Source organism: Guyanagaster necrorhizus (genome assembly GCF_019112545.1).
Source record: "Guyanagaster necrorhizus MCA 3950 unplaced genomic scaffold BT62scaffold_6, whole genome shotgun sequence".
Lineage (NCBI taxonomy): Eukaryota > Fungi > Basidiomycota > Agaricomycetes > Agaricales > Physalacriaceae > Guyanagaster > Guyanagaster necrorhizus.
Genome location: NW_025064885.1, coordinates 1,545,498 through 1,571,550, shown reverse-complemented (window position 1 = coordinate 1,571,550; position 26,053 = coordinate 1,545,498). Strand labels below are relative to the sequence as shown.

General features: G+C 48.4%; 14 protein-coding genes across 14 annotated transcripts; 10 read left to right on the top strand and 4 right to left on the bottom strand.

The window, feature by feature from the left end:
- Positions 1-81: 81 nt before the first annotated feature.
- Positions 82-1,308, top strand: BT62DRAFT_680808 (uncharacterized protein). The gene is made up of 3 exons (XM_043181855.1): positions 82-369; positions 424-599; positions 650-1,308. The coding sequence occupies exons 1-3, from the start codon at positions 130-132 to the stop codon at positions 1,098-1,100; spliced, it is 867 nt and encodes a 288-aa protein (XP_043042880.1). The 5' UTR covers positions 82-129; the 3' UTR covers positions 1,101-1,308.
- Positions 1,309-1,331: 23 nt separating this feature from the next.
- Positions 1,332-3,022, top strand: BT62DRAFT_680787 (uncharacterized protein). The gene is made up of 5 exons (XM_043181854.1): positions 1,332-1,782; positions 1,834-2,103; positions 2,163-2,200; positions 2,253-2,571; positions 2,628-3,022. Exons 1-5 carry the CDS (start codon positions 1,516-1,518, stop codon positions 2,829-2,831), a joined length of 1,098 nt encoding a protein of 365 aa, XP_043042879.1. The 5' UTR covers positions 1,332-1,515; the 3' UTR covers positions 2,832-3,022.
- On the bottom strand, positions 2,905-3,742 carry BT62DRAFT_985687 (snare-like protein; the record flags this gene model as incomplete). The annotated part of the gene is made up of 3 exons (XM_043189959.1): positions 2,905-3,354; positions 3,405-3,550; positions 3,601-3,742. The coding sequence occupies 3 exons, from the start codon at positions 3,740-3,742 to the stop codon at positions 3,199-3,201; spliced, it is 444 nt and encodes a 147-aa protein (XP_043042878.1). The 3' UTR covers positions 2,905-3,198.
- A 32-nt stretch (positions 3,743-3,774) lies between these two features.
- Positions 3,775-4,778, top strand: BT62DRAFT_964525 (uncharacterized protein). Its single transcript, XM_043188735.1, has 2 exons — positions 3,775-4,213; positions 4,263-4,778. Exons 1-2 carry the CDS (start codon positions 3,818-3,820, stop codon positions 4,443-4,445), a joined length of 579 nt encoding a protein of 192 aa, XP_043042877.1. The 5' UTR covers positions 3,775-3,817; the 3' UTR covers positions 4,446-4,778.
- Positions 4,779-4,856: 78 nt separating this feature from the next.
- Positions 4,857-5,514, top strand: BT62DRAFT_680747 (uncharacterized protein). The gene is made up of 2 exons (XM_043181853.1): positions 4,857-4,952; positions 4,997-5,514. Exons 1-2 carry the CDS (start codon positions 4,903-4,905, stop codon positions 5,415-5,417), a joined length of 471 nt encoding a protein of 156 aa, XP_043042876.1. The 5' UTR covers positions 4,857-4,902; the 3' UTR covers positions 5,418-5,514.
- A 96-nt stretch (positions 5,515-5,610) lies between these two features.
- On the top strand, positions 5,611-8,448 carry BT62DRAFT_1054189 (uncharacterized protein; the record flags this gene model as incomplete). The annotated part of the gene is made up of 10 exons (XM_043178548.1): positions 5,611-5,937; positions 5,991-6,346; positions 6,400-6,971; positions 7,030-7,140; positions 7,203-7,540; positions 7,641-7,930; positions 7,990-8,150; positions 8,206-8,235; positions 8,294-8,338; positions 8,393-8,448. 10 exons carry the CDS (start codon positions 5,611-5,613, stop codon positions 8,446-8,448), a joined length of 2,286 nt encoding a protein of 761 aa, XP_043042875.1.
- BT62DRAFT_1073846 (uncharacterized protein) lies at positions 8,206-9,521 on the bottom strand. Its single transcript, XM_043178972.1, has 4 exons — positions 9,309-9,521; positions 9,041-9,254; positions 8,801-8,988; positions 8,206-8,751 (listed from the first exon to the last, which is right to left on the bottom strand). Exons 1-4 carry the CDS (start codon positions 9,470-9,472, stop codon positions 8,538-8,540), a joined length of 780 nt encoding a protein of 259 aa, XP_043042874.1. The 5' UTR covers positions 9,473-9,521; the 3' UTR covers positions 8,206-8,537.
- A 72-nt stretch (positions 9,522-9,593) lies between these two features.
- BT62DRAFT_992393 (uncharacterized protein) lies at positions 9,594-10,968 on the bottom strand. Its single transcript, XM_043190336.1, has 4 exons — positions 10,925-10,968; positions 10,540-10,874; positions 9,825-10,487; positions 9,594-9,770 (listed from the first exon to the last, which is right to left on the bottom strand). Exons 2-4 carry the CDS (start codon positions 10,864-10,866, stop codon positions 9,747-9,749), a joined length of 1,014 nt encoding a protein of 337 aa, XP_043042873.1. The 5' UTR covers positions 10,867-10,874; positions 10,925-10,968; the 3' UTR covers positions 9,594-9,746.
- Positions 10,969-11,042: 74 nt separating this feature from the next.
- On the top strand, positions 11,043-14,771 carry BT62DRAFT_929336 (P-loop containing nucleoside triphosphate hydrolase protein). The gene is made up of 8 exons (XM_043185699.1): positions 11,043-11,578; positions 11,638-12,394; positions 12,448-12,724; positions 12,776-13,622; positions 13,671-14,275; positions 14,330-14,366; positions 14,415-14,500; positions 14,557-14,771. The coding sequence occupies exons 1-8, from the start codon at positions 11,068-11,070 to the stop codon at positions 14,668-14,670; spliced, it is 3,234 nt and encodes a 1,077-aa protein (XP_043042872.1). The 5' UTR covers positions 11,043-11,067; the 3' UTR covers positions 14,671-14,771.
- BT62DRAFT_985681 (uncharacterized protein) lies at positions 14,562-16,938 on the bottom strand. The gene is made up of 9 exons (XM_043189958.1): positions 16,760-16,938; positions 16,532-16,708; positions 15,917-16,471; positions 15,821-15,865; positions 15,711-15,773; positions 15,607-15,663; positions 15,373-15,557; positions 15,118-15,323; positions 14,562-15,061 (listed from the first exon to the last, which is right to left on the bottom strand). The coding sequence occupies exons 1-9, from the start codon at positions 16,848-16,850 to the stop codon at positions 14,764-14,766; spliced, it is 1,677 nt and encodes a 558-aa protein (XP_043042871.1). The 5' UTR covers positions 16,851-16,938; the 3' UTR covers positions 14,562-14,763.
- Positions 16,939-17,008: 70 nt separating this feature from the next.
- On the top strand, positions 17,009-18,612 carry BT62DRAFT_680326 (uncharacterized protein). Its single transcript, XM_043181852.1, has 6 exons — positions 17,009-17,186; positions 17,243-17,601; positions 17,653-17,762; positions 17,813-17,903; positions 17,956-18,308; positions 18,364-18,612. The coding sequence occupies exons 1-6, from the start codon at positions 17,131-17,133 to the stop codon at positions 18,514-18,516; spliced, it is 1,122 nt and encodes a 373-aa protein (XP_043042870.1). The 5' UTR covers positions 17,009-17,130; the 3' UTR covers positions 18,517-18,612.
- Positions 18,613-19,632: 1,020 nt separating this feature from the next.
- On the top strand, positions 19,633-21,991 carry BT62DRAFT_979372 (PLP-dependent transferase; the record flags this gene model as incomplete). The annotated part of the gene is made up of 15 exons (XM_043189431.1): positions 19,633-19,768; positions 19,825-20,043; positions 20,097-20,188; positions 20,253-20,357; positions 20,412-20,530; positions 20,587-20,635; positions 20,686-20,737; positions 20,787-20,931; positions 20,985-21,030; positions 21,079-21,189; positions 21,236-21,296; positions 21,348-21,568; positions 21,621-21,729; positions 21,774-21,859; positions 21,923-21,991. The coding sequence occupies 15 exons, from the start codon at positions 19,633-19,635 to the stop codon at positions 21,989-21,991; spliced, it is 1,620 nt and encodes a 539-aa protein (XP_043042869.1).
- Positions 21,992-22,455: 464 nt separating this feature from the next.
- On the top strand, positions 22,456-23,578 carry BT62DRAFT_964506 (14-3-3-like protein; the record flags this gene model as incomplete). Its single annotated transcript, XM_043188734.1, has 4 exons — positions 22,456-22,510; positions 22,560-22,866; positions 22,919-23,097; positions 23,146-23,578. The coding sequence occupies 4 exons, from the start codon at positions 22,459-22,461 to the stop codon at positions 23,322-23,324; spliced, it is 717 nt and encodes a 238-aa protein (XP_043042868.1). The 3' UTR covers positions 23,325-23,578.
- A 449-nt stretch (positions 23,579-24,027) lies between these two features.
- BT62DRAFT_680294 (uncharacterized protein) lies at positions 24,028-25,652 on the top strand. The gene is made up of 3 exons (XM_043181851.1): positions 24,028-24,119; positions 24,181-24,299; positions 24,352-25,652. Exons 2-3 carry the CDS (start codon positions 24,287-24,289, stop codon positions 25,374-25,376), a joined length of 1,038 nt encoding a protein of 345 aa, XP_043042867.1. The 5' UTR covers positions 24,028-24,119; positions 24,181-24,286; the 3' UTR covers positions 25,377-25,652.
- The last annotated feature ends 401 nt before the right edge of the window (positions 25,653-26,053 follow it).

Genomic DNA, 26,053 nt, shown 5'->3' with positions numbered 1-26,053 from the left:
TGCCTTAGTTAAGCGCAGGATGTGGTTGTTGGCAGTTATTGTCGACAACCGACATTGCGGAAAGATTGCAGTACTACTAGCGGGCCGAAGTGCTGGTTCACGTGCTTTGACGGTTCTGTTCTCCCTACCATGGCATTTGTCGCCAGCTCGTCATCGTTGAAAATCTGTCCTGTGTGCAATGCAAAGCCAACGAAATACACGTGTCCTGGGTGCGAAACACCCACTTGCTCTCTCCCTTGCTCGAAGATGCACAAAGAACGTACTCAATGCACCGGCGAGCGGAATAAAGTCAAATACGTTCCAATGAATCAATACGGATGGGGGGAAATGATGCGTGACTATACATATCTGGAGGATGTTGGCAGAAAAGTGAGACTCTGTCCTCTGTCTTGTTGTTTTTCTCACTTCTGACAATAAGATCAGACAGGCCAATGGAGTAAGGATGGCTCTGGGTACGGCGGCTGGAAAGGAAAGGGAAAGTCTAGGGGAGGCAGGCGCGAAGCTCTGCAAAGTTACTTTGAAACTCTGGATATTACAATGGACCTGCTTCCGATGGGAATGTCCAGAAGAAAGCTAAATCAATCTACTTTGGATTCAAGGTCATGCGATTCCCATTTATTATTGCAGAGCTAATATTTGGTGCCCCTAGGACACAAATCGTATATCTTACCGTTGAAGTCAGAAAGCACACTTCTGCAACGACGCATTCCGCGATCTTGACACACCGAAACAAACTCGATACTGTTCTCTCAGATATTATTGATGTTCATCCATCCTCGTGGTGTGTGCTTCGAGGTCAAAATGAGCCCGTAGACAGATCCAAGACACTCGGAGAAGCATTGAAGGGCGTCACATTTGTCGAGTATCCGACGTTCGATGTTTGGGAGGAGAAACCCAAGAGAATGGCTGTCGGCGTGTTAAAGGGCATTCTGAATGGATATGGTAGTGAGGACGAGGGGAAACCAACCCAAAATATCACTCAAGAAGGTGGTATGGCTGCGTTAGGAGATTATGGTTCAAGTGAAGGGAGTGACCAAGGTAGTGAGGCGGAGGTTGATTGGGGTGATTCAGAGATAGACGAGGAAGCGGTCCATTCTTGAAACTGGATTCAGTGACGGTTTATGTTCCTTGCCTGCCATGAGCGTTTACCGACGCCGTTCTCCTCCGCCTTTCCATGGATTAACGATACGCGTCATCAAGGCCGTAAGATTTTAAGGCCCGGGAGTAACCTCTTTCCTTCCCCACCTCCTGCCGATATTTACCCGGTGGATTCTAGGTCAATGGGTTGATTTCACACCATCCGTAATAACTAACTCTACGAAGGGGAACAAACGTTCTTTCTTCGATGTGTCATAATAATTCCTTGCTGGATTTCTTGCAACAATAAGTAGCAACTCACAATCCCGGTTAATATTTCCGCCATACCGTGGCACAGCATCGATCAACCTCAGTTTCCTCCTATTCGCCTCCTTGAATTTTAATAGCTCCGCTGATATTGTATTTTCCTCCCCCATCATGGGCGAATATTCACTACCACCTTACGGCGCTGCTGCTGACATTGACCCAACCTGTCAAGACGATTCCGATGACGAATATGAAAAAGAAGAACGGCTTTACAACGGAGAGCGGAGCAAAGCAGAGATGCGGTGGGTCGGCATCGAACCGTTTCTCAAATCGAAAGGGTATCTGTTGCCTCCGCGATTCCAGCCTGACTGGCAACCTTCGTGGCAAGGATCTAATGGCATTCCTTATGAATATGCGGTGGACAGCTTCCCACTTGTCGTGCGTGTTCTATCCATTCTTTCGAACCTACATTTTACCATCACTTTAAAGCACCCCAATGTTATCGAGGGAAAGAGGGCGTCGGATGACAAAGGCGTTGTCATCAAATCAACTTCAATACACACAGAAGAGGCCAAGAAAGCGGCACTTCTAGCAGCCAAAGTTGATTCTTGCAATCACTGTGTTCCAATATGGGATGTATTCGATTTTCCAGGAGAAAGTGAATGTGTTATCATTGTCATGCCTTTGCTCCACGACATGTGGAAACCTGCATTTCACTGTCGTGCGGAGGTATTCGAGGCTCTACGACAATTTCTCGAGGTTCGTTCACATTTGCCACCGCTATATTTTTGGGATAATGACTGATGATCACATCTAAGGGTCTGGTATTCATGCATCGAGAGAAATACGCTCACAGGTTCGCGCATTTGGTTCTATGCAAAGTCTGTCCTCATCATGTTCTTCCTCAGGGATGCAGCTATGATCAATATGACCATGGATGTATCTGATTTGATGCCAGGCGGCTTTTCTCTTGCGAGCCAGCATTTTCCATTTCTCCTCAATCTATACTCCAGTGATCCCCATAATCGTTGCGAAGTTGGCTCTCTACGGTACTATTTTATAGATTTCGAAACCACGACATATTGTCCAGAGGGCATAGAAAAGGCTCGTGTAACGGGAACCTATGGATCTGATCATTCAATGCCCGAGATATCGGAAGTTGTCCCATATAATCCCTTCAAGCTCGATATCTATACACTCGGCAATGCGTTCTTAAAGGAGATGAAGGCAAGTGGGCTGTTTCAAGGCATGTATTCTTTTGTCTGACCCTATGCATAAAGAAGTATCTCGGCATGGAGGACTTGGAACCCCTTTTACTGAAGATGACGGCGCCCGATCCAGATGAACGTCCCACCGCTGCGGCCGCGCTTGAAGAATTGGATGCATTAATAGCAGAGATAGGTCCCGCCTCGTTGCGACGCCGAACGTACAAGCCATCGTTTGGCCTTTCATGGCACTTCTACCGGTTCTGGTCATGGATCTGGTAGTACAAGTGTGCCACCAATACTGGTGTAGAATAGACCACACTTCTTACATACTTAGATTACTTAGGACCTGCTCATAGGATATTTGTACATAACTAACTTCCATTCATGTGGTAACTCGGAAAGAAAATAAGAGTATGTAGTGAAAACTATCAATGTCTGCCCCGTATCTGTCTCTGAAGTTGTGATCTCAAAACAGGAGAGTCAATAAAGGGCATCACTGTTGTTGGTGCTTCTCCCTGTTCTTCCGTAACCTGGAAAGGGGGTCGCAGGCCGTAGAGTGAAATCCCAAGGGAGCTCCATTGCCTGGACTAGACACCATAACTCTGACGACGGTGTAGAGGGCTACAACGAACGCCCATTCAGACCGCTATACTCCGGCTCCTACGACAGCACAAATCTCGTCCAATTGTCGGGTAAAAAATTTCCATTTGGGCGAGTTGAGTGGAACAGGGTTTGCTGGGTCCAGGTCAAGGAATGGGTTCGATACAGCATGATAGTAAGCCATATGGAAGGCTTTGAAGATCTATCGCAAAGTGTCACAAAAAATACGAAATGGCTGCCATGTATGCGCACCGTGTGGACCTTGATATCGGGAACCACTGCGTCTGCGAGAGCAAGAGCAAGAACAATCTTGAGGTTGAGAGGCGTCATATAGGCATAGACAGCGACGTCGTCAATTGAATACAGAAGGCCAAGATAGGGATGCTTCGCTTCGTTCACTGCGAGCGATTGGCGGTCAAAACGGCTGCGATGGCACCCAACTGCATACCTCGCTCTTCTATAACATCTAGGGCAGTGTGGGCGATATAATGGTACTTGAGAGCATTCCCATTGTCGATAAATGACCTGATGAGCACTGGGTGATTATTGGCAGAGATATACGCAACTGCGTGGATGCGAATGGGAGCCATCTTCAAGGCCGTCTGCGTCACGCTTTGTGACATATCCTTGTCTATCAAGTCTATCAGTCTCGTCTACCACCACCGATGTCCTACGAAGTCGCTCTTTTTGGTGAATTCTTTGCTCGAGATCTTACCGCCATTCTTGCCCGCATCACACTACATTCCGAATCTTCGGCTGCGATGCATATTCGTGAGGTCGTTTTTGAGCCCGTCAACCGCGATACCGAGCCCGTTCTGCTGCGTGCGCGTAAGGATCTCATGGATCCCGATGGGGGCTGGGTTCTTTTCTCTTATCTGGCACCAGAGAGCGTCCGTGCGCATCCAGAGGCGACGGTACGCCCGTGGGCGACTGTTCATGTTCGCGGAGACGCGCTGTGTTTCGCATGTGCGCTGGGGTACGTGAGGCGGTCGCAGATATACAAGAGAGGATATGTTTTCAGGAGAGGGATGCTGGTCATTCAGATGTTCCAGCAGGAAAAAGTACGTTCTCTTTGTTTATCCTGTTGTATTATGCTAATGCCATACGTAGATTGATCCCAAAACACAAGAACCTATTCCTGCATCCGCTGATACTCTCTGGGAGGTTGAAGTAAAGACCGCGTTTCCCGTACGGAACACCCAGGACACACCTCTGAGCCGTGCTATTGATGCCGTGCTCGACGTCCAGCTCCTCATGAAAGGGCTCCTTGATCTGCGTCGTCAAGATGTTTGACCAACTCGCAATGATTCTACGGCACCCTCAAACCCAAGTATGCTGCAAGATGCGAAGGCTGTCGCAACTGCGATGAGGCGCGCGCGAACAGACTCGTAGTGGTTCCTTACTCGTCACATTCCCGCTGTACGCGTAATGAACTTTTCATCGTTCTCTTTTGAACTGGAAGAGAGTGGAAGAACCATGGGATAGGAGAAGATGAATACTATTTCATGTTGACAGATGTCGAGCCGCGTCTCTGTTCCAAGAGAAGAACACGGGAAGGGGAGGAAACTGTGAATAATGACGTCTACATTATCTGTAAATAAAATATTCGTTGTCATTCAGATCACGGTATAACTCAGATGATGCTCCGAGTGATGTACATAAACTTTCTGATTAGGAAGTGGATTCCCACGGTACCAAAGCGCGGTGCACTCCTCTAAGAACATTATCTGAATCCTCTTCAAATTACTTGATGATGACGGCCGTTGCAGTGGGACGACCTCACCTGGGAACAATAGAAGAGTACGTTGATTTTATCCTTTCTCCTTCATTCTCATCTCTCGTAGCAGGTCCGGGTTATCAGATACACACTCGTCTAAATCTTCAGGTCTCGGTATTCAATTGGGCAACGACCAAGAGTCAGACAACGATTCCGAAGACGAAGAATTTCTTTATCCTGGTGCAGAGGCGCCGAATTCAACGACTGAAGACAACGAACACGTCCCTACGCTACCTGCTCCGTCACCTGCTCAGCTTGAAGCACTCTTTGCAGCAGCTTCATCAGGCAACCTGCCACTTCTAAAAAAGCTCTTTTCGACGGCACTTGAGCCAGGGAATATCGAATTCTTTAGTTTAGCAAATGTTGCATCGTCGCGTACCGGTTTTACAACCCTGCATGCGGCTGCTAGCCGAGGCCATCTGGATATTGTCGTTTGGTGTACGCTCCATTTCCAGTTGTTTCTTTGCTCGAATCTGATGGTCTGTTAGTGGTGGAAGATTGTGGAGCCATGCCAGACCTGGAAGATAAGGAAGGAGAGGTGCGGAGCACTTGCTTTTCACACTGGTGGCACACTCACTCGTTTTAGACCGCCTTGCATAAAGCCTCTTTAAATGGTCACTTGCCTATCGTCCGCTATCTTCTCCCAGACAAGGCGGACGTACACGCTAAAGATGATGACGGATGGACACCACTTCACAATGCTTGTTCAAAAGGCTATCTCGACATTGTGCGCTGCATCTGCGAGAATGGAGGCGCAGACTTACACTCCGATGGCACGCGGCATATAGACGCCCGAAGCAAGGGAGGTTGGACACCTCTAAGTCAGTTCATTTCAATAGCACCATTTATTCAAGCTTATCCTCTTCAGTGAATGCTGCGTCCAAGGGCCACCTTCCCGTCGTCCTGTATCTTCTTACTAAACAATCTGCCAATCCTTTGGTTCGCAATAACTGGGGTGAAACGGCGTATGACACAGCCGCAGCGGTTTTTGAGGTTTGGATTTGCGAGGTACGTATACCAAATCAAATGCCATATTTGAAATTTCATTTATACCTCTACAGGTTTTACAGAGAGCTGAAACGGAACGTTGGAGGAACACGACGGTATCTTATGACACTCTCGCCGTTCACACGACTGTTGCTCTTGTCCTGTATGAGAATCAAAGGCTGGATACACGTCTCAAAACGCTCGCGGTGTCTGGAGGTAGGCCTAAATTCTCTGTGTCAGGCTTAGGAAAACAAGGTCGGAAACCGCCCTTCGAACTAAGAATGCCTAAATCGGACGATAACGTGGGCGACGTAGCCGCATGGCGCAGCGACGTGCAGCTGCCCCTCCGAAATAGTCCTTGGAAGCTTCCTCTTCCTCGATCGGACGAGCGGCACGCACTGGAAGGAGCGGAGCGGAGTCATTTCTGGCTGTATGTCCGAGAAGTCTGACAAAACACATTGCTTGACGTCTCACTCTTTGTAGTTCGGATTGGACGCTGGATATGACCCATCCAGGAGTCGACGTGGAAGACGGTTGGCAGTACGCGCACCATTTCAATGACCCTGAGGATCAATGGTCGGCAGAGAGGCCGCCGCAGCTAGTAAGGCTCTTGACGGGGAGCGGGAGCGTCATTTTGGGTGCGGCTGGGTCTTCGTCGAGACGGTCATCATACTCCTCTTCATCGATTCCTCATGCGCCCCACACTTGGGTCCGGCGAAGAAGATGGGTACGTGTTATGCGTAGGAGATTGGATATCCCGCCCCTGCCATTCCTGCAGCCCGATGGTAAAATGTACCATCTGGATGGAGAGGGAGATCTCATACCATACATCGATGATAGTCAAGATAATGCAGAAGGAGATTCGGAAGGCCAGGAGCTTGGGCAGATGCAGTCGTTTTTATCATCAACACAAGATTATGTCGGGAGGGCCAGGTACCTGGTAGGAACACAATCATCTCGTGATATTGATGCGGCTTCGTTATCTGCCATCGATGCTCGACGGGCGATTGCTAAGCTTGAACGTGCAACGATGGAGCTGAGACAGGGAATACTGGGTGCGTGTTTATCTGCATGTGAATATTGGCATGGCATTCTGATGTGAAATTTCTCCAGGTGATGACGATGTTGATAGGAAGAGACAAGCCGAAGTGCTGCTGAATGCATATAGCAGGGATCTTGAACGAAGAAGGCTAGCAGCAGGTGCTCATGGTCTCCTTATCTCAGGTGACGATATGTTTTCATCACACACACGATTCAGCAGCCACTGAATTCCTGTTTCTTAGGAGATGACGAGGAACACGAGGATTATGATGATGATGATTCAGACGACGAGTTCCATTACCCAGGAGCCTCACCCTTGGAAACGTTGCGTTCCTCATCCCGGATGTCCAATTCGACGGGCTCTTTCAGTCAACCGGGTTTCCGTTCGACAAATCGTGTACCAACTGATTTGACTCCTCAGCTATCGCAGGCCCCTGATTTCCGGGTGCCCACTCATGAAGCGCCACAGAAGGTGGCACGGTGGGCATCTCCAAGTCGTCATCAAATACATCGCTGGGAGAAAGACGAGGATGTTTATCAATGTAGGGACTGTCAGAGAAGGTTTACATTCTTAAATCGACGTGTATGTGTTATTTGTTTTTCCTTGATGTGCCATACTTGACGGTTTTTAGCACGTATGTATCCATTATCGTGCATTGTTTTTGGGTTCTCACGTATGCCAGCATTGTCGCCGTTGCGGACGCATCTTCTGCGACAGATGTTCATCCTATAGAGTGTTGCTTGATCCATCAGATATTGTGCAAGAGCCAGGTTTTCCCGAAGGCGTAGCGACGTCCAGTTCCCAGAGGGTCTGTTGTGGCTGCCATGACGAGGTGAACGGGAACGTACCGAGTAGCCTTGTAGGCATGCGCGTCAACTCCATGGAACGTGTCTTCGTTGATCAAGGTCTGCTGACGATACCCAGTCCCCTGTCAAGAGGGGATACCAGTTCGCAACTGAGTGATCTTGCTGAGTATGTGTCATCCCTGCATCTGGGAGCTGTGACGATTTCGTCTAATGTCCTTGATGTAGGTGTCCAGTATGTAATCGGAATCTTGATGCTATTGGGAACGCATCGGAGCAGGAGGCCCATGTGAAGAACTGCCTGGAAGGTGGATCAGGGACTACGCCTCAGACTGCCAAATATCTTGTTTATAGCTTACCAGCAGAAAGTACACTTATCGGTGTTGAATGTGGGCGTATTCTATTCTTCTCTTTTGTGATGATGCTGATGGTGTCTCATTCAAGGTGTAATATGTCTGGAAGAATTCGCTAAGGGTAAATGACATTCACTTGGATCTTTTCCTATCACTGATTGAGTGACTCTGCGACGTAGGTTCCGTGGTCGCACGCTTGAGTTGTCTATGCAGTTTCCACAACAGTTTGTGTTCTCTGAATCCCTTATCCGGCGTGGTGGCTCACGAATTCCCTTCAGCTTGCCTTTCTTCATGGCTCCAGCGCGGAAAGAGCTGTCCCGTACATGCTCGCTAATCAAGTAACGATACATTTACTACGACTACACGACAGCTGTGTTACTAGTTATAATGATACACACAATTCAGGAAAGATTTTGCTGCTAATTAATCGTCGTCCCGTGGTTCATAGAATGTGCTATACCGAACCTTGGTAGCGTCTACCCGAATGATGTCGTAATAGTCCTCTTCATCGGGTTCGATGATATCCTGGCCTTTTCTGCCATCATCCTGGTCGTCCTCAAACCAAGATGATGGGTCGTCATCGTCATCATCTTCATCGGAGTCGTCCTCCATGTCAGAGTCGGTTGGTTTGTGATTCCTAAAGGATGTTTAGTATCGGAAGGTGGGAGGCTGGAAAGATATCTTACATGAAGGCAAATATCCTTGCTTCTCTTTCCTCCTTGGACATGTCGCCATATCGCATGTCACGAATTCGCCGCTGTTTCTCTTCTATCCTTTGACGGCGCTCCATGTCAGCAGCATGCCGACGTTGTTCAATTTCAATAGCTTCGTCCATACTGAGGGTACCCATCGCAGATGACCCTTCTGCAGGACCCTATAGACCAATCAGAACCGGTAAAAATATAGCTGATAGCAACAGCACGCACGTATCTGCGAGCCAGAACTCGGCGCTTCGTTTCAATAATCCTGCTCACATGTGGCTCGGGTGTCATTTCGACGTCCATTTCATCTTCGTCTTTGATTCTGGTGTTTCTCATAACGGCGTTTATCTTATCGACTCCTTCGAGTTCCGCTAGTAATGCTTGGATTTCCAATTGCTCCGCGGAGATTCTGTGTATGTGATTGGATGTGGAAGCGCCTCTAAATACAAGTACGTCAACAGAAGGGTCGATGCCGAAGAGAGAAAGTGCATACGGTGAAGCAAGGATCTTAGCGTTGTTGTCGTACCGATCGTGTAATTCACGTATGGACATCTCCTGGACAGAACGTTGCTTGGGCTTGGGAGGGGCCAAAAACCCGTGTGGAATCACACGTTGTGGTCGTGTAGGGGACAGGGGAGAGCTAGGCGGTGAATACATGGTTGTAATGGGGAATGCTGGATGGTGCTCACAGTCAAACGTTTCTGGCTTTTATAGATTTCCACGAGGCTACAGCAGTTTCCTTTCCGGGCATCTAGACGCCACAACTACAGTCAATATTGCTGCACAGCTCTCCCGGTTCCGGCCGCAACAGCATTGTTGTGGTAATGTAACAAGTAAAATACACAAATGAACTGGTACTGAGAACAACCGACCAGTTCTCAAATAATAGCACATCACATCTTTAATTTAGTATTACAAATCACCAGTCCCTTCAGCTGAACATATTGTCGTTTCGCTGGAAATATAACCAAGCATGAGCTTAGCAGCAACCAAAAGTATTGCAACGCACCGAGCCAGGAGGCGGGAATTCGTCATTGTCAGGGCCCCACATATTACCGCGACCGGGGAGACCTCTGCCTGCTCTGCCAGGGAAGGGCCCAATACCCGGGCCCACAGGGTCAAACCGAGCACCAGGCGGAGCGCCCATAGGCGGCAAAAATCCGTCTCCACCCCACGGCCCACGTTGCCCCCTTTCACTTCGCCCTCCAACGCCTAGAATAGGATGGTTTGGGCCAACGAACATCCCGTCATCGTCTCCGCCAGAAAATAAGGAAGGCGGACTAAAAGGATTCACTGGGAATGGATCCAAGTCCCTCCTACCAATTTCAAGGGGGTTCCGCGGCGGTAGCTGGGACGAGGGATAGCGGCGAGGAAACTCTTCGTCGGGGTTATATCGAGGAATCTGCGGGGGTTGTGCAGCCCGCGGAGCTTCGTTCCGAGCGGAAGACGCCGTCTCGCTTACAGTCACCTCAGTATAGCCCTCCTTTCTCAGCCCTGGAACAAGCGCTTGGATGACTTTGAGCTTTAGTTGAGAAACTAAATCGGTCACGCGATTGGAAGATATAAAACCGTGCACAAGAGGCGGCGCATCGGATGCATCGACATCATGAGGAAAGAAGGATGCAGATGTAAAGTCATTGATGGCGATATCAAGCGATGCAGCTTTGTCACTCTAAAAGAATGCTATCAGCTGGTTGCAATCAAGGGCAATGTCAAAGACATACCTCAAGCGCAATAGCATTGATCACCATCCGTACTCCAAGCTTGGATAGTTTTATCAGAAACTCAAGGCTGCTCTGATCATGCTTGTAGCGAAATGTGAAATTTCCAGGACTGTGTTTATTCCATTCAACTGGAAGGACGTTATTCGAGTAGGGACTTGAAGTTGCGGAGTCGTCTACGCCAACAAGTCGAAAGGATAGGGCTGACAGGACCGTATGCAAGAGCGCAGCAATACCATCCTGAGGCGACGCAAGGACTCTCGTTGAAGGAGGAAGTAACGTAGGAAAGAGAGAGAGTAGAGCAGCAGGGTCAAGGATATCTTTGGACATGAGTGTATCTAGTAACAGTAAGTTCTACTGATGAACGATACCTGCAAAGACAGCGTACTACAAGTGACTTTTTTTGAGTCGAGTGAGGGGCAGAAACAAGATACCGCGTCGATTGGTCAGCAACTTGGGTCTAGAGCTTCTAAGGGAAATAGATGCAAACAATAATCTCTTTCTTCTTCTCACCCACCTCTAAAAGCGGTCATGGTGCGCAGGGATAGGTCGTACTCCCCAGATTCATCGAATAAACGGGTAAGACACTCTCACCGTTCACCTCGGTCACCGTCGCCGACTAGGCGCAATAGCCAAAGGGGTAACAGATCGCGGTACGAGGACGACAGGGACCGTGACCGGGACGGAGAATGGGATGTCAGAGATAGAGACCGTGCAAGGGAAAGGGAACGCGAGCGTCTTCGTGATGAAAGACATCGGGAAGAACGACGGAGAGAGGCCCTGAGGGACAACAGACGCGACGACCGACGCGACGACAGAAGGGACGAACGCAGACGATCACGTTCTAAAGACCGTCGTCCTGCTACACCTCCTCGGTCTCAATCCACCGCAGATGCTGCTGCGACCCCGCCGCCCCTAGAGGACGAAAAGGTCAAAGCTCGTCGGGCAAAACTGGAGGGCTGGCGGAAGGAACGGGATGCCAAAAAAGCGCTCGGTGAAGCTAAGGCTAAGGCTATGGCGCTAGCGGGTAAAACTGCGCCAGGTATGTGCCCTTCTTCTCTCATGTATAACTTGATTTCACACCACTTGATCATGCCTTAGTTATGACCGACACCGGCAAACCAACCGGGCAGCTGAATCGTGCGGCTCTTGGCGGTCTTGGCTTAAAAGGACTACCACTTAAGCCAGAGTTTGCGAAGCAGAACAAAACTGCTGCGTCTATGGATGATTCGGTGGAGACGAAACGGAAGCTCGAAACCCTCGGTGACATGCCTGCTGTTGACATGACTATGGCTGAAGGAGAAGCAAGCGTTGGCGATTTGGAGGTCGATGACGACGACGAAGAAGCTAATCGTCTGGATCAAGCTCGCAAAAAAAAGGCTCAGGATGCGATGGATGTGGATGAGGAAGACGATGCTGATCCCTTGGATGCCTTCATGAGTGGTGTGAAAGAGGAAGTGAAAAAGGTTAACATGGAGGACATGAAGAAGATGTTAGGCGGCAACAACGGTAGAAATTCGCGCATTCGATTGGACGAGAGAATGGCAGATGAGGAAGCGGATGAAGTTGAAGACAACGTCATTGTGGATGAGCTCGATACAACGGAACTCAATCCTGAGGATATCTTGGCCTTAGCTGCGAAAAAAGCTAAGAAGAAAGAATTGGCCTCAGTCGATCATTCGCGCGTCAAGTATGAGCCCTTCCGCAAGGAGTTTTACGTCCCTCCACCAGACATTGCGGCCATGACTGACGAGGAAGCAGAGTTATTAAGGCTTGAGCTGGATAGCATCAAGATCAGGGGTGTCGACTGCCCTCGTCCAGTGACGAAATGGAGTCACTACGGTTTACCAGCTAATTGGTGAGCTTTCTACATTTTGATACCGTTCTAGATAGTAATCATTGCTTGGGTAGTCTCGAAGTCATCAAACGTCTGAATTATGTAGCACCAACTTCGATTCAAGCTCAGGCCATCCCTGCCATCATGTCTGGCCGAGATGTCATCGGTGTCGCAAAGACAGGTTCAGGGAAGACCATTGCATTCCTCTTGCCTCTTTTCCGTCATATAAAGGACCAGCGCCCGCTAGAACAAATGGAAGGTCCGGTTGCCATTGTTATGACACCTACGCGAGAGCTGGCAGTACAAATACATCGAGAGTGCAAACCCTTTTTGAAAGTAATGAACTTGCGTGTGGGTCATATGCTCGTTTACTCTTGTTTTTGCTCGCTGATCTTCTCTTAGGCTGTGTGTGCTTATGGAGGATCACCTATTAAGGACCAGATTGCGGAGCTGAAAAAGGGTGCGGAAATCATTGTCTGTACCCCCGGTCGGATGATTGACTTGTTGACGGCAAACTCTGGGCGAGTGACGAATCTCAAACGAATCACCTATGTCGTTCTCGATGAAGCCGACCGCATGTTTGACATGGGATTCGAACCTCAGGTCATGAAAATTGTAAATAACATACGACCTGATCGTCAGACGGTGCTGTTCTCGGCCACGTTCCCGAAGCAGATGGATTCGTTGGCACGCAAGATCCTTCGGAAGCCTTTGGAGATCACCGTCGGTGGCCGTTCTGTTGTGGCTGCAGAGATTGAGCAGATAGTGGAAGTTCGTCCGGAAGAATCCAAATTTACACGACTCCTCGAAATTCTTGGACAGATGTATAACGAGGATCCTGAGTGCCGCACATTAGTTTTCGTCGACAGGCAGGAAGCGGCAGATAATCTGCTTCGGGAACTCATGAGGAAGGGGTATCTGTGCATGTCCTTGCATGGAGGAAAGGACCAAGTCGATAGAGATTCCACTATCGCTGATTTCAAAGCCGGTGTCATTCCTATCGTCATTGCTACTTCGGTGGCCGCGCGGGGTTTAGACGTTAAGCAGCTGAAGTTGGTCATCAATTTCGATGCACCCAACCATATGGAGGACTACGTTCATCGTGCTGGACGGACCGGTCGGGCGGGAAACAAGGGCACGTGTGTGACATTCATAACACCGGAGCAAGATAGATACTCAGTGGATATCTATCGTGCTTTGAAGGCTAGCAATGCTGCCGTTCCTAAAGATTTGGAAGAGCTAGCTAATGGCGAGTCTATAATTTTTGCCTGGTCCATTGAACTGAACCTCTTTGCAGGTTTTCTTGACAAACTCAAGACGGGGAAGGCACATGCTGCAGGCTCTGGATTCGGTGGAAAGGGTCTTGATCGACTCGATAAGGAGCGTGACGCGAGGGAGAAAGCTGAACGTAAAGCTTACGGTGAACCAGATGAAGAAAAGACCTCTAGCGCTGAAGAGGCAACTGCAAAGGCCACTGCTTCCAATGGTGACGATATGACCTTTGGTAACTTCAAAGTCGAGATCAAGAGGGGCCCTGCACCAGACTCGTCGAAAGGTCTTCTTGGGGTTGGTGGTGCGGTGGCCGCTGCTCGTCGTTTGGCACATGCAAAGGAGGAAGAGAAACTGCAGGCTCAGATGCGCGCTGCCGAAGAGGCTGCTGCTCGGGCTGGCAAGGATACTCCTGCTCAAAAGCAAGCATTGAGCGTTGTGTCCAAACTGAACGCCCAAATACGGGCGCAAAGGCTGGTTTTGCAGTCCCAGATTCAATTGGAGGAAAGTGGGGGTCCAAAGAAGCTTCCTACTAGCAGCTCCGATTCTTCTGATTTCCATGCCATTATACCTATCAACGATTATCCTCAAAAGGCGAGGTGGCGGGTTACTAACAAGGAGACGATGGTTCAGGTAAGTGTGATGCACGATTTCGCAATCTTTCATCTAATCCATCTTCCTCTCTAGCTCATCGATATGACGGGAGCATCAGTAACCAACAAAGGTGCGCTGGGCGTTCAGGTTCTTCTTGCACATGCTAACGCTATCATAGGTATCTACTATGAGAGTGGCAAGGAGCCGCCTCTGGAAGGCCCGCCGAAATTGCATCTTCTGGTTGAATCCAATGAGGAGTACAGGGTTCGTCGTAGTTGTTCTCATCTGCCCGAACGGATAGCTAATAATTCGATTGTTAGGTCGAACAAGCCGTGAGAGAAATCAAGCGGTTGCTCATCGAAGCATCTGCAGCTGCGTTACAGGCAGAGATGCGCAATCCTACTGCCACGATGGGAAGATACAGCGTCTTGTAACCTATTAGACTTTATTATGTAACATACGCTTTGCTATTATCATAGAGAGACATATGTTTTATACAGCAATGACCATGACTCCTCATGTAAAGTTTATCGAAGACTAAAGCCCCTTGACTTGTAGTTGGTATTGCTGTTGAGAGAAGATCCATGACCGGACTCTCGGACCTTCTTTTCAACCTCCGTAACCTTCGTATCGACTTCCTTTACAGCGTTATCGATCCATTGCAGGCTCTCCAAATGGCTGCTTAGAATCTGGGTTATCTGAGTCATCGGATCCTGAGATGAGTTGTCTGAGGGTAACGACAAAGAATTAACCGATTCGATGATTTGTGTCAGCGATCCCGAGAGATCGTCGAGATTGGTTTGTAGGTCCGTGGCCAACATGTAACTATGATCCAATGTCAGTAAAGTCCGGCCTCAACAGATAACGAAGAAGAACCGTACTTCTTATCCCGTTCCATGTCAGCTGGGCCTTTATCAATAGACCTGAGATTTGCCCCTTGTCCGCCAAATATCTCTTGGGCAGTTTTTTCATACGCATCCAATGTCGCAGCAAGATCTCTTTGCTGCTGTTCTATGTGATCGAGTGATTGGTTCACTTCATTCTGTTCTCGCTCCGCAGCCAGGACGTGACCGTACAGAGCTGCCAACTGTAGACATCACGTTAGACAGCATGTACTTCGAGTGAAGAGCACATACGTTGTTCCCATTTTCTATAAGAGCTCGATCCCAGACGGCGACCTCCCCGGCAAATTTGTTAAATTCGCGAACATGTGTCTCGAGATCCGTTGACCATTTGTTGACGATCTCTTCGATAGTTTTTCCCCTAAGCATGGAAGGTGGCTCCACCGCGACGGGTGCAGTTGACGTGCTGGGAGTGAGTCCTTTGAGAAGGTTAATGCGAGGATCGAATAACAAGGTGTGAAACCTTACCTGAAGGTTTGTCACATTCTTTTTCGGCGGGCTTCGCACCTAAGCCAAAGGATGACGCTATTCCTTGTGTATCAGAGAGGTTTTAAAGACTGTAAATGACTTACCGGCAGGCACGTCCTTCTTCTCATCAGGTTTTGAACCCGGTAAACTAAAGGCAGATGCGGCTGCTAAGTGACATGAGAATAGACCCCACCAACATGAAGGACACGCGTACGGGCACCTTCTTTCTTGTCGGCAGGTTTAGCACCAAATAAGCCACCTGAGAAATTGCTTTAATTAGGAAACACAGGCATTCTGAAGAGGAACGAACCAGCAGAAGTAGTGGCCGACGCTGACGCAGGCGTTGAGGTTGATGCTGTTGTTGAAGTCGCTGTTGCAGTATTACCAAAAAGGCCTGGCTTCAGAAGACCGCTGCCCGAAGCGGTAGGCTGTGTGGTAGATGTTGAAGCACCAGGCGTAGATGATGACGCTGCCGAAGCATTGGTGGGGGCAGGTGTCTGACCAAACAAGCTGTTGCCGAAAAGGTTGGGTTTTGGTGCATTGGAGTCAGTAAATGTACCTGCAGGAGGGGGGACAAGAGGCGAAGTAGCAGCAGAGGCAGCGCTAGCGGTTCCTGCGGGTTTGTTAAATAGGCTCGCACCAAAGGCGTTGGGTGTTGGTGTGGCGCTTGGCGCTGGCCCACCACCAGAGGTAGCAGGAGCTGAAGCAGTAGTGGCAGCAGACGTGTTGTTCCCAAATAGACCAGCACCACCTCCTCCAAAGGCGCTCAGTTTCGGTGCAGCGGACGTGTCCCCAGCTGGTTTCGGTGTGGATCCAAACAGTCCTCCTCCGGCAGTCCCACTAGATGCAGCTGGTTGGCTGAAGACTAGCAAAAAAAAAACAGGTCATATTACGGCACTCAAAATTACAGACAATTATCTCTCACAGGTTGAAGTTGGTTGGGTCGCCGTCGTGCTGCTCCCAGCTGACTGAGGGAGACTGAAAGCACTCCCACCGGCAGGCGCCGTGGTCGTAGTATTCGTACTTCCGCTTCCAAACAGGCTGCCACTAGCAGGAGCTGTAGAAGCATTCGTTGAGGCACCTCCGAAGGCGTTCGGTTTCGCTAAGAAACAAAGGCAATGAGATATACGGCGAGACGAGGACAGCAACGCACTTGCACCGAAAGAACTTGGGGTACCACTGCCTGATGCTGCAGGCGCGCCACCTCCAGCAAAAAAGTTATTGCCCTGACCAAACGCACTCATGCTGACTTGTTTCCCTGTAAGAATATAGGCAAAGAGCTAAGCAGAGAGTACTCTTAGGCTTTGCGAACGATTGAAAGACGTGATCAAGAGCCGAATTGGGAATTTGTTTGTTATTTATTATGCAGGTAAAACGCAGATTAGGCTTATTCCTCTCATAATGATTACCACCTTCGACAGTAATACTTCTGATGGAACACGCAGGCACTTAGGCTATGTATCGCGGACAGCCCCATTGACGGAGACGCGATGAAGGCTTTGTTCCCTAACGATTTCTTATACCATGACAATGTCTCGCACTGATTCTAGCACAACTCCCACAGTTGTAATGCCTCTCTCGTTTGTGTTTTTCTACGGTTTGCAACAATATTGGTGTTGATACGCTTTGTTAATAGTTGTGCTACACTAGAGTCTCCGGCTTTTGGTATTTCACTCCAAGATAAGATACCCGAGAACTGGATACAACATATTCACCCTCAAGGCTGGCTTTATTTTTCCTGTCCATCTCTCAAGATTGTCACGGCCTATGATATACGAGATCCCGACGTCTATGAGATTCTCACACTAAATTCCGCCGAGTATCCACTTTCTGAACTCGAAGATGCGATGGAAGTACAGATGTCTGGTCATCGCAATCCGGGGTCTCTGCAGTCTCTTGCTTTGAATCTGGTCATCAATCACTTGCATTGTGTCGCATCCTATCAGTTACAAGAAGTCAGAAACGACGTCATCTCTCTCACGGATCCATACACTTGTAGGTGTTCGGCACTTCTACTCTGAGCGACCTGGATGACAGTACCTACAGTAAATCGTCACCGTCGATTGTATTGGAATTTCGTTTGCAGATATCCCTCCCACATACGGTGTCCAGATAGGGCCATTCCAGATGCTTCAGACGCGTTAACCTGGTATTATGTCAGTCCATCAACCTTTAACTTGAGAAACATCAGAGTAACACCTTCTAGACGGACAACTTGGTACGCGGCTCTAGGAGTACAGTGCCCTTTTCCAAAACAGAATGCGAGGACCTTCGTGGCGTTTTGAATGAAATGACGCGTAAGGCGCTTCTGACTCTGGTCGTTTCATCTGCATGACTTATCAAATACAGTTGCTCAGAACGCCGGCAGCGTTGCAAAGACTGCTTTTCTTGCTTGGTTTCTGCGAGAAGTGTGCAGTTTTCGTGATGCTGAATACCACGGACTTTATACCGAAAGCACTGCTAATACCATTCTAGCGGAGAGACAGCACCCTAATCCCTCTCCAGCATTAGAAAGGCCATCTCCCTATATTTCTCCTCTCGTCCACTTGCTCATCAACGTGGTGTTTTTCGGCATCCCGAAAACGTATGTTGCGTATCTCCGACAATCCCTTAAATACAATGGAAGACTTGATAACATGCGCCAAAACTGGGGAGATTATATCTCAAGGCTAGTCAGAGAATATTCGAGTTTCCTTCTCATTGTAAATATCCTAGTCTTTGCGTATCGTCGTCCGCTAATCCATCAATTTTGTCAAGGCAACTGTATTGCTTTCGTCCGTTCCTTCTCTACTTTGCATCTCTGTTGGTATGCCTGACGTAATGTTAGCGCGACAGTATCATTTCTTGCGGTCCCGGGTGCTTCTCCAGGATGCCAAATGGCAACAACAGTGTCGGTCTTCACCTCGTTAGGTAGCATCATTGTAGGCGTGTTTTCAATTTGGAGACACCAAGGAAATACACGAGGTACGGATGCGGTGAGTCCCATTTTCGTCTTCCTTGACGTCACGGCTCTAATCGTAACTTGTTGGAAAGTACACGTATATGCGAAATGCGCAACATAACTGGCTTGGAATCTATGGACACGCCATGTTGTTGAGTCTTCCCGCCGTACTGCTAGTGTGGGCAATTCTTGCGTTCGCTGTTTCCATCGTTGTGTATACGTTGCAAGGCACGAGTGACTATGATGAAAGTTCACTACGTGCATCTGCTTGGATAACCCTGGCCATATTTGTTTTGATTGCGACCACCGTTATAGGCGCGATTCACACGCTCTCTATAATGTGGACGATCCACCGACGTCCATTTTGGTTCTTGGATCGTATCCGTTCCCACTGGATGAAACCATCCGTAGAATCTTTTGCTGTATAAGATTCGCTATTTTCTTGTGATCTTTTTCTTACTAGATTATCCCAATCTTTCTATACGCGAAGTGCACTTTTACCTTTTCTTGTCTACATACGTTTCTGCTTCAAAGTGCCCGTCCAGTGAACTTGTCGAGCTTGATTAGCTTGACTCTGGCCGGCGGTGACGGCATGCCTTTGTTTGCAGCTTGTCTTCAAGATCCGGTTATCTTGTTTGCAAGGTCCTTTGTACGTCTGCCGCTCCTTGACATTGACTTCTGAGTATGCGCCTCATCGCATTTGCTGTGAATTTACCCTTTGAAAATCTGCGCCTTGGGGCACCGGACCACTGAGCGTTTAAATCAAAGTTCTCGACCTTCTGCAGACTGAAGCCTTGTCACTGGATATTCAAATTTCGATACACCAATCATAAGCATCTGATAGCGCCTCCGTTATCGTTCAGGCCGACACGTTACAAGTTCCAAGTATCGATATCTCGACGATACAAGACCGGGAATGGATATATCGGAATGGCTCCCTGTGCTGCGAAATGCCGACGGGAAAGAACTTATCTTTGGCTTATCGGCGGTTGGCAACATGTGCTTATGAATCAACCCTTCATCAGCGTTTATAAGCGAGTCAAGGGCGTGTAACGTATCTTCTTCCACCCAACGACGCGCACGATATGTATTCCGAGAAATCCCCAGAGGCCATTGACCTTTCCCATCACCTCTCCGATGTTTCCAGAGCCAGGGTCGTCTCTCCGTTGAAGGGCTTGCAGAAGTATATGACCAAGCCAGGGCTCATAATGATGGCTGGAGGTTTGCCTGTCACTGATATTCTCTTTGTCCAACAGCTCACTCTTTATGATGTGCAGGCACCCCTAGCCCCGAGTACTTTCCGTTCTCTACAGTCTCTGGGGAAACTTTAATTCCTGACTCCTTCCCTCTCACGACGCAGTCGTCGTCCTCTTTTTCGTGGTTCTGGAAACTTTTCGGCGCTGGGGCGAGCAAGAAGGAGAAGACGACGTCCTTCACCATCAACAAATGGCCCACTCACACCGGAGACCTCAACTTGGCGACCGCGCTACAATACAGTTGAGCACTTTCGCATTTAACTGGGTCATATCTCATGCTTATAGCATCATAGGTCCTGCCACCGGCCTTGCTGCACTCCAAAAGATTTTACACGAGTTCAGTGAGAAGGTCTATCAACCTGGTTACAAGAATTTCACGACATTGGTGTGGATATTTGCATCTACTATGCCAATTTAATAGTCAACCGATAGTTGAATTTCTCTTGTAGATCGATGCCGGAAATACCGACGGATGGGGCAAGGCTGCATTGACTCTCCTCAATCAAGGCGAAGGCGTTCTTTGTTCGCAGTGGACATATCCTAGCGCGTTGGCAGTCAGTTTTGTCACGGCTCATCACGAGCATTTTCTAATTCTGGCGTCATTCTAGGGCATCAGACCATGGGGTATCAAGACTGTTCCAATTGCTATGGATGGACAGGGGATGCGCAGCGACTCTCTTCGCGAGACACTCGCGTCCTGGGATGACACTGAACGAGGTTTCAAGAGGTGTTCTTAAACTACTATCAGCACATCTGAAAATGTTAACGACGCCCTATTTTCAGACCTCATGTGATGTATGTCGTCCCCGTGGGACAGAACCCCACTGGTGCTGTGAGGATTCAGACACCCTACGAGAATGGCGTGCTTATGCATCGTTATAGACTATGGAAGCGCAACGGAAGAAAGAAATTTATGACATATGTGTCGAATTCGGTACGTCTTCCATAACCATTATGATGCAAGATGGCTCTAACTTCTCCAGACGTCATCATCGTCGAGGACGACCCATATTATTTCCTCCAGCAGAGTCCCTACGTACCCAAGGACCAGCGTGCAGACGAAGACGCCTTCTCTCGGACTTCAACAGAAGAGAAGTTCATCGCTCAACTCGCACCGAGTTTTTTGAAGTAGGATTCCTGACTCCATGACATCGCCTAACCCTTATCTCTCTATCTTAAAGATTCGATTACCAAGGTCGAGTCATCCGTCTTGATACCTTCTCCAAGGTAAGGTCAGAAAACCTGCTCTAATCTACTAAGCCATATGCTTCGTAGACCATTGCGCCAGGATGCCGTCTTGGTTGGTTCACTTGTAGTCCCCAGTTCGCTGAACGCTTGGAGAGGGCTGGCGAGACTAGTACACAGGCTCCATGTGGTTTTGCCCAGGTACTACCATAGTCCTTGCATCTTTTATGTCTGATCACTATTTTAGGTCATGGTGACTTCGCTTCTTCTCAACTGGCACTATGAAGGCTACATCCGTTGGCTGCGAGGTTTGTTGCACCCGGTATATTATTGATCGATAAGGTTTAGAATCTTTCTAGCACTCCGTCTTCAATACCAACAGCGACGAGATGCCTTCATCGACGCCTTAGCAGATGCCTTCCAGTTAGACATGGCCATTGAGATGAACGGACACCGCAAGGGGTCCCTTGTTTATCACGCTTCTTTGAAGCCGGAACGCCAATTTAGTGAGAAATCGAGCATGAGGTACTCGAAGCCTCTATTTTCGTTTGTGCCCCCTTCATCAGGGATGTTCGTCTGGGTATGCACATTTGCCTCTCGCTGTACACCTGTATTAAATGATCTGCGTGTAGTTGAAACTTCACCTCGAGGACCACCCGTCATATACGGCGGTTGGCTACAAGCCGTTGGAGTTGAAGCTCTGGTCCGCGTTGGCAGATCATGGCGTCGTGTTCGGTTTCGGTGAGCTTGTGTCATAGTAAACTCTGATGGCTTCTGAAGGATAGGCCAAGGATCCATGTTCTCTGCGTCTGAGGTCACCGACGAGACGAAAGGAGATGGTCATTTCCGTATTAGCTTTAGCATGACTGATGTATGTGCCTACTTTGATTGGTGGTCGTCTCCTAGTCAGTGGCTGACATGCTTACCCTTTCAGCATGACGCCATGAAGAAGGCCGCATCGACGTTTGCCCTCGTCTTCAGGGAATTTATGAAAGATCAGTAGAATGTACTAATTAGACCAAGTTTTGGTCCATTCACAGTTATCAGCTATGTAAAATGGAATTTCTTGTTCAAAATTATGCTCTTTGTCCCTGTGAGGAAACCCTTGTCCATTTCACACAACCCTCGCATTTTTTTCTTTTTTTTTTTTCACATAAAACGCCCGACGAAGGGTAATGACCGGGACATTCCCTTTCCTAATGGAGAATGTGGAATGAATGGAAGGAAACCTTCGAAAGTTTCGACTTGTTTCCGTGCACATCCGCCTCGCCTCACCGTACCGTACGTAGATAAAGCGGCCCGACATGTGTTCGATTTCGAAACTTACCTCCCATCGATATCATGAGTCCGGTATACCCCCTTCCCCTCTTTGACATCCCCAAAAAATTGAACATTTTCGTTGCTATACTCTAGGTCGCTATCCGCACCCGAAAACAGTCGCCTTCAAAGGCGCAAACTCAAGACAAACGGATGCAGTATCTGTTCATCGCCGAACTAGCTGGAGAGGCGGAGCGGTATGAGGGTGCGTCCGTATCCTTATCCTCGACAGCTAGTCAATCATGTCAACGTAGATGTAACCACCCAAATCAAACTCATCGTCCAACACTTTGGTGCCCAACTGACGCTCGATGAGCGCAACCTCCTTTCTGTCGCGTACAAGAACATCACCAACAATCTGAGGAATAGTTGGCGCATCGTTGATACTGTGGAGAAGATGGAGGCGACCCGGAAGGGAGGGAAGGCACAGCTCATACGTCGGCAACGAGGGAAGATCGAGGCAGAGCTGGAGCGCGTGTGTAAGGATATCGTTGGGCTTTTGGAGGGAAAGTTGGTGCGTGGGGCCAAGGCAGGAGAGGAAAGAGTGTTTTATCTCAAGATGTGATTGCGCCAAAATTTCCTTGCATTTTTCGATGTACTGATGTTTGCATAGGAAGGGCGACTATTATCGATACTTGGCAGAGTTCGCAGGACAGAAAGAGGCAAGGAACAAATACGCTGAAGAGTCACTGTCGGCGTACAAGCTGGCCTACATGCATGCACTCTCCGTGCTGGAACCTACCCATCCAACACGGCTTGGACTCGCCTTGAACTTTTCTGTCTTTTACCATGGTGTGCACCTTCTTATCAATTGTCTTCCAAACGTTGAATTACGCGCAGATGTAAAACAGAGTCCAGAACGGGCTTGTCATCTTGCCAAGAGCGCTTTGGATGATGCTGTGTCGTCGTTCAATGAAGAAACGGTGATGAGTGCGACTATGCGGGATTCACTCATGATCCTCCAGCTGCTGAGGGATGATCTAGTGCTGTGGTCGGCGGAGATGATGAATGCACCGTAGGCTGCTTTGCTTCATCATGATAAATCTCATTCTGGGTTAGTCGCTCGCATGTATTGCTTTCATTTGTTGCATTCACTGTCCAAAATATATTGCATTGTATCATTCTGAATCTTAGCTTCAAGGTCGAAGCTAGTGCCTTGGACCAAAATGTACCAATGGAGCTTATAGTTATTCACAGTTTAGACCAAGGAGTTAGTACAAATTCACTTTTATAGACACGTATGTAAGGTCTGGAACAAGTCTTGGTTTCGTCCCCAGGCACAGCGAGAAAAAAAAACTTCCTTCCTCAATTTGGACGCGGGGAAAAACCTGGGAGATGCGGGCGATCTTGAAGGCCGCGAAGTACTCAAAAAAAAAACGACCGCGGTTCTGGTACCAGGATGGAAACAGCAGGCCTCATGCCTCAAAGCGTAAGTAGTCTGCTTTCTGATCAACGACAACACATCGCCCAGCTGCTGCTGTGACAAAAATCACAAGTACTACATACTTAGGGCTTGAAATGACAGAAGAAATGGTTGAAATCGACTCCGACTCGGCCGTGAGACTTTCATTAAGTTAGGCTATACTTGACTAGGTAGTTGCGACGGTAGGCGAAAGTGGATCAGATGGACGAAAAGTTGCAAATGAGTTTAAATAATTCAAACAATTTCGATCAAATTTCTGATTGATGGCCAGAACTCTTCACATACAACCATCACCGTCACGGCCTGGCATCAGCCTCTCACTTGGTCTCCTTACAGTAACTCAAGGCCAGTCAACCATTAATACGCGCCTCAAAGAGGGCATATTGGACAAGTGTTCCTTAGTGGCTGATCTACGAAAAGAGGTAGATCCCCTCATTTCATTCCCCTTACAGATCAGGGCGCGTTAATTTCGAGAAGAATGTGCCTGTTAATCAATCAGTGAGATATCGGGGTCTGATTTAGGAGAGATGGGGCCCTTTCTCCAACTGCATTACCTTTATGAAGCATCTCTGTAGGATTTTCTTCTCTTGAGTAGCTTCTATTTGACTGTAGAACTTTGACAGGCTCAGACACCGAAACCGTTGAAATTCTTTCCTACGTCTGTGGAGGAGAAGAACCATCTCATTCTCACGTTTTACCACCGGATTTGCGCCAGTTGTATCGAGACAACCTTTCGTTGAATTTGGAGCCAGAAATTGAGTTCCGAGAGCTTATCCATACTATACGAAGGCCATTACAGCAAAATGACAACGAAATTTGTCAACACCGTGATGCCTTGGAACGTCTTGAACAGAGACGCCAATATCTCCAAGCTTTCTTGGACCAAAGTAATGCCTTCCTCTCCCCAATCAGAAGCGTGCCAACCGAGATCCTCTTCCTCGTTTTCGACTATCTGTGCTCAAACATTGGATTCAGCGATAGAGCGCAACCCCTTGTTCTTGCTTCCGTGTGTTACAGGTGGCGCAGCGTCGCAGTTTCCTATCCTAAGATTTGGACATATATCAATACTCCAAGAAATTCTCCCTACGCGGATGAACGTACTCGAGCTTTTGTGCAGCTCTACCTCGATCGTTCGCAGGACATGCCTATCCGGCTCCATGTTAGTGACTTTCCATACGGGTCACCGGATGCCACCTTGCTCTCCATGCTTGCAACGCATTCCCACCGATGGTTCAGAGCAACGCTCTCCCTCACTACTGAAGGATACTACATACTCTTTCATGCTCTCAAGGGCCGGTCTTTGACCAATCTTCGAAAATTCAAGCTATACGGGCCCAGTCTTGACGGCATCCCTGATTCCTTTCAGTGTGACGCCCTGATGACGGCGTGCAAATTGAATAGTCTGACATTTCAAAAGGCGATAGAGCATCCTCAGAACCCCGGACTTCCCCTTGAAAGGATCAGAATGCTTAGCTTGATTGATCACGACAATCCAGCCAGCATTCTTCGATGTATTGCTCAAACCATAAATCTCAGACACATCCGAATCACTGCTACAAGCAATGGCCAAAGCAGAGGGCTGCTTCCAGCGCCTGTCGTTGCAGCCAAAGCTCTGTCTTTCTCTCAGCTCCCACGCTGCAGGACTTGAAGGTGGCACTTCCATTGCCGGAAGAGTGCCCTATGGGATGTAGTCTGAAGCTGAACGGAAATTTTAATCTAAAACCGATTTCTGAATTCATCATCCGGTCGGTGTGCCAGCTCAAGTCTCTTCGCATTGAGAACATCAATGTCAACGAAGGCGAGCTCTTACAGGTCCTCGAGAACTTCCCCACCATCACCACTCTTATTCTTCATGAACTTTACCCGGGCGTAAACATCCCATCTCCTAGCGTCTTGACTCCTCGAAGGTGGATAATCGAGAAGCTTTTGCGGTGTCTAGCGATCGCTCCCAATGATCAGGCTGTTATCCTTCCTCGTCTCAAACACCTCAACATCCTTCTCTCGTGCAGGATTAGTGAAGTCGACAAAGGCTGGCTTTTCAGGATGTTGGCGTCTCGCACTCATCCTGACCTTCCGAAAGGGGAGCGCTTGAAGAAACTATTTTTTGCTTCGAAGGAAGACATGAAGAGTTATTCGTGGGTTAGCGACGGGAGGATATAGTTACAAAAGCTTCCGAAGAATGTGCACAGCAATTTCATGTCTAACTTAAGAGATCAAATAGACATCCTTGTGGCACCAATATTTCAGAATTGGTAGTCTTGCTAACCACCTTTCCTACCCTGACCAACCTGAGAGCAAGCTTTCTTTATTGTAGAAATACTTTGG

Coding starts and splice junctions, on each gene's coding strand:
- BT62DRAFT_992393 (XM_043190336.1), bottom strand. CDS start 10,866: ATGTCCAAAGATATCCTTGACCCTGCTGCTCTACTCTCTCTCTTTCCT. Junction 10,488..10,539: donor TCAATGCTATTGCGCTTGAG/GTATGTCTTTGA, acceptor GCATTCTTTTAG/AGTGACAAAGCTGCATCGCT. Junction 9,771..9,824: donor AATTCCCGCCTCCTGGCTCG/GTGCGTTGCAAT, acceptor TTATATTTCCAG/CGAAACGACAATATGTTCAG.
- BT62DRAFT_680326 (XM_043181852.1), top strand. CDS start 17,131: ATGACAATGTCTCGCACTGATTCTAGCACAACTCCCACAGTTGTAATG. Junction 17,602..17,652: donor TCTCACGGATCCATACACTT/GTAGGTGTTCGG, acceptor CAGTACCTACAG/TAAATCGTCACCGTCGATTG. Junction 17,763..17,812: donor ACGCGTTAACCTGGTATTAT/GTCAGTCCATCA, acceptor AACACCTTCTAG/ACGGACAACTTGGTACGCGG.
- BT62DRAFT_680787 (XM_043181854.1), top strand. CDS start 1,516: ATGGGCGAATATTCACTACCACCTTACGGCGCTGCTGCTGACATTGAC. Junction 2,104..2,162: donor CTCTACGACAATTTCTCGAG/GTTCGTTCACAT, acceptor ATCACATCTAAG/GGTCTGGTATTCATGCATCG. Junction 2,201..2,252: donor CGAGAGAAATACGCTCACAG/GTTCGCGCATTT, acceptor GTTCTTCCTCAG/GGATGCAGCTATGATCAATA.
- BT62DRAFT_680808 (XM_043181855.1), top strand. CDS start 130: ATGGCATTTGTCGCCAGCTCGTCATCGTTGAAAATCTGTCCTGTGTGC. Junction 370..423: donor TGGAGGATGTTGGCAGAAAA/GTGAGACTCTGT, acceptor CAATAAGATCAG/ACAGGCCAATGGAGTAAGGA. Junction 600..649: donor CAATCTACTTTGGATTCAAG/GTCATGCGATTC, acceptor TGGTGCCCCTAG/GACACAAATCGTATATCTTA.
- BT62DRAFT_929336 (XM_043185699.1), top strand. CDS start 11,068: ATGGTGCGCAGGGATAGGTCGTACTCCCCAGATTCATCGAATAAACGG. Junction 12,395..12,447: donor TACGGTTTACCAGCTAATTG/GTGAGCTTTCTA, acceptor TTGCTTGGGTAG/TCTCGAAGTCATCAAACGTC. Junction 13,623..13,670: donor TTTGGAAGAGCTAGCTAATG/GCGAGTCTATAA, acceptor ACCTCTTTGCAG/GTTTTCTTGACAAACTCAAG.
- BT62DRAFT_964525 (XM_043188735.1), top strand. CDS start 3,818: ATGTCCTACGAAGTCGCTCTTTTTGGTGAATTCTTTGCTCGAGATCTT. Junction 4,214..4,262: donor AGATGTTCCAGCAGGAAAAA/GTACGTTCTCTT, acceptor TGCCATACGTAG/ATTGATCCCAAAACACAAGA.
- BT62DRAFT_985681 (XM_043189958.1), bottom strand. CDS start 16,850: ATGAGTGCGTTTGGTCAGGGCAATAACTTTTTTGCTGGAGGTGGCGCG. Junction 16,709..16,759: donor CCCAAGTTCTTTCGGTGCAA/GTGCGTTGCTGT, acceptor TTTGTTTCTTAG/CGAAACCGAACGCCTTCGGA. Junction 15,062..15,117: donor GACATGGAACGGGATAAGAA/GTACGGTTCTTC, acceptor ATTGGATCATAG/TTACATGTTGGCCACGGACC.
- BT62DRAFT_680747 (XM_043181853.1), top strand. CDS start 4,903: ATGATGACGGCCGTTGCAGTGGGACGACCTCACCTGGGAACAATAGAA. Junction 4,953..4,996: donor CACCTGGGAACAATAGAAGA/GTACGTTGATTT, acceptor CATCTCTCGTAG/CAGGTCCGGGTTATCAGATA.
- BT62DRAFT_1073846 (XM_043178972.1), bottom strand. CDS start 9,472: ATGTATTCACCGCCTAGCTCTCCCCTGTCCCCTACACGACCACAACGT. Junction 9,255..9,308: donor GCTAAGATCCTTGCTTCACC/GTATGCACTTTC, acceptor ACTTGTATTTAG/AGGCGCTTCCACATCCAATC. Junction 8,989..9,040: donor GAGTTCTGGCTCGCAGATAC/GTGCGTGCTGTT, acceptor ATTGGTCTATAG/GGTCCTGCAGAAGGGTCATC.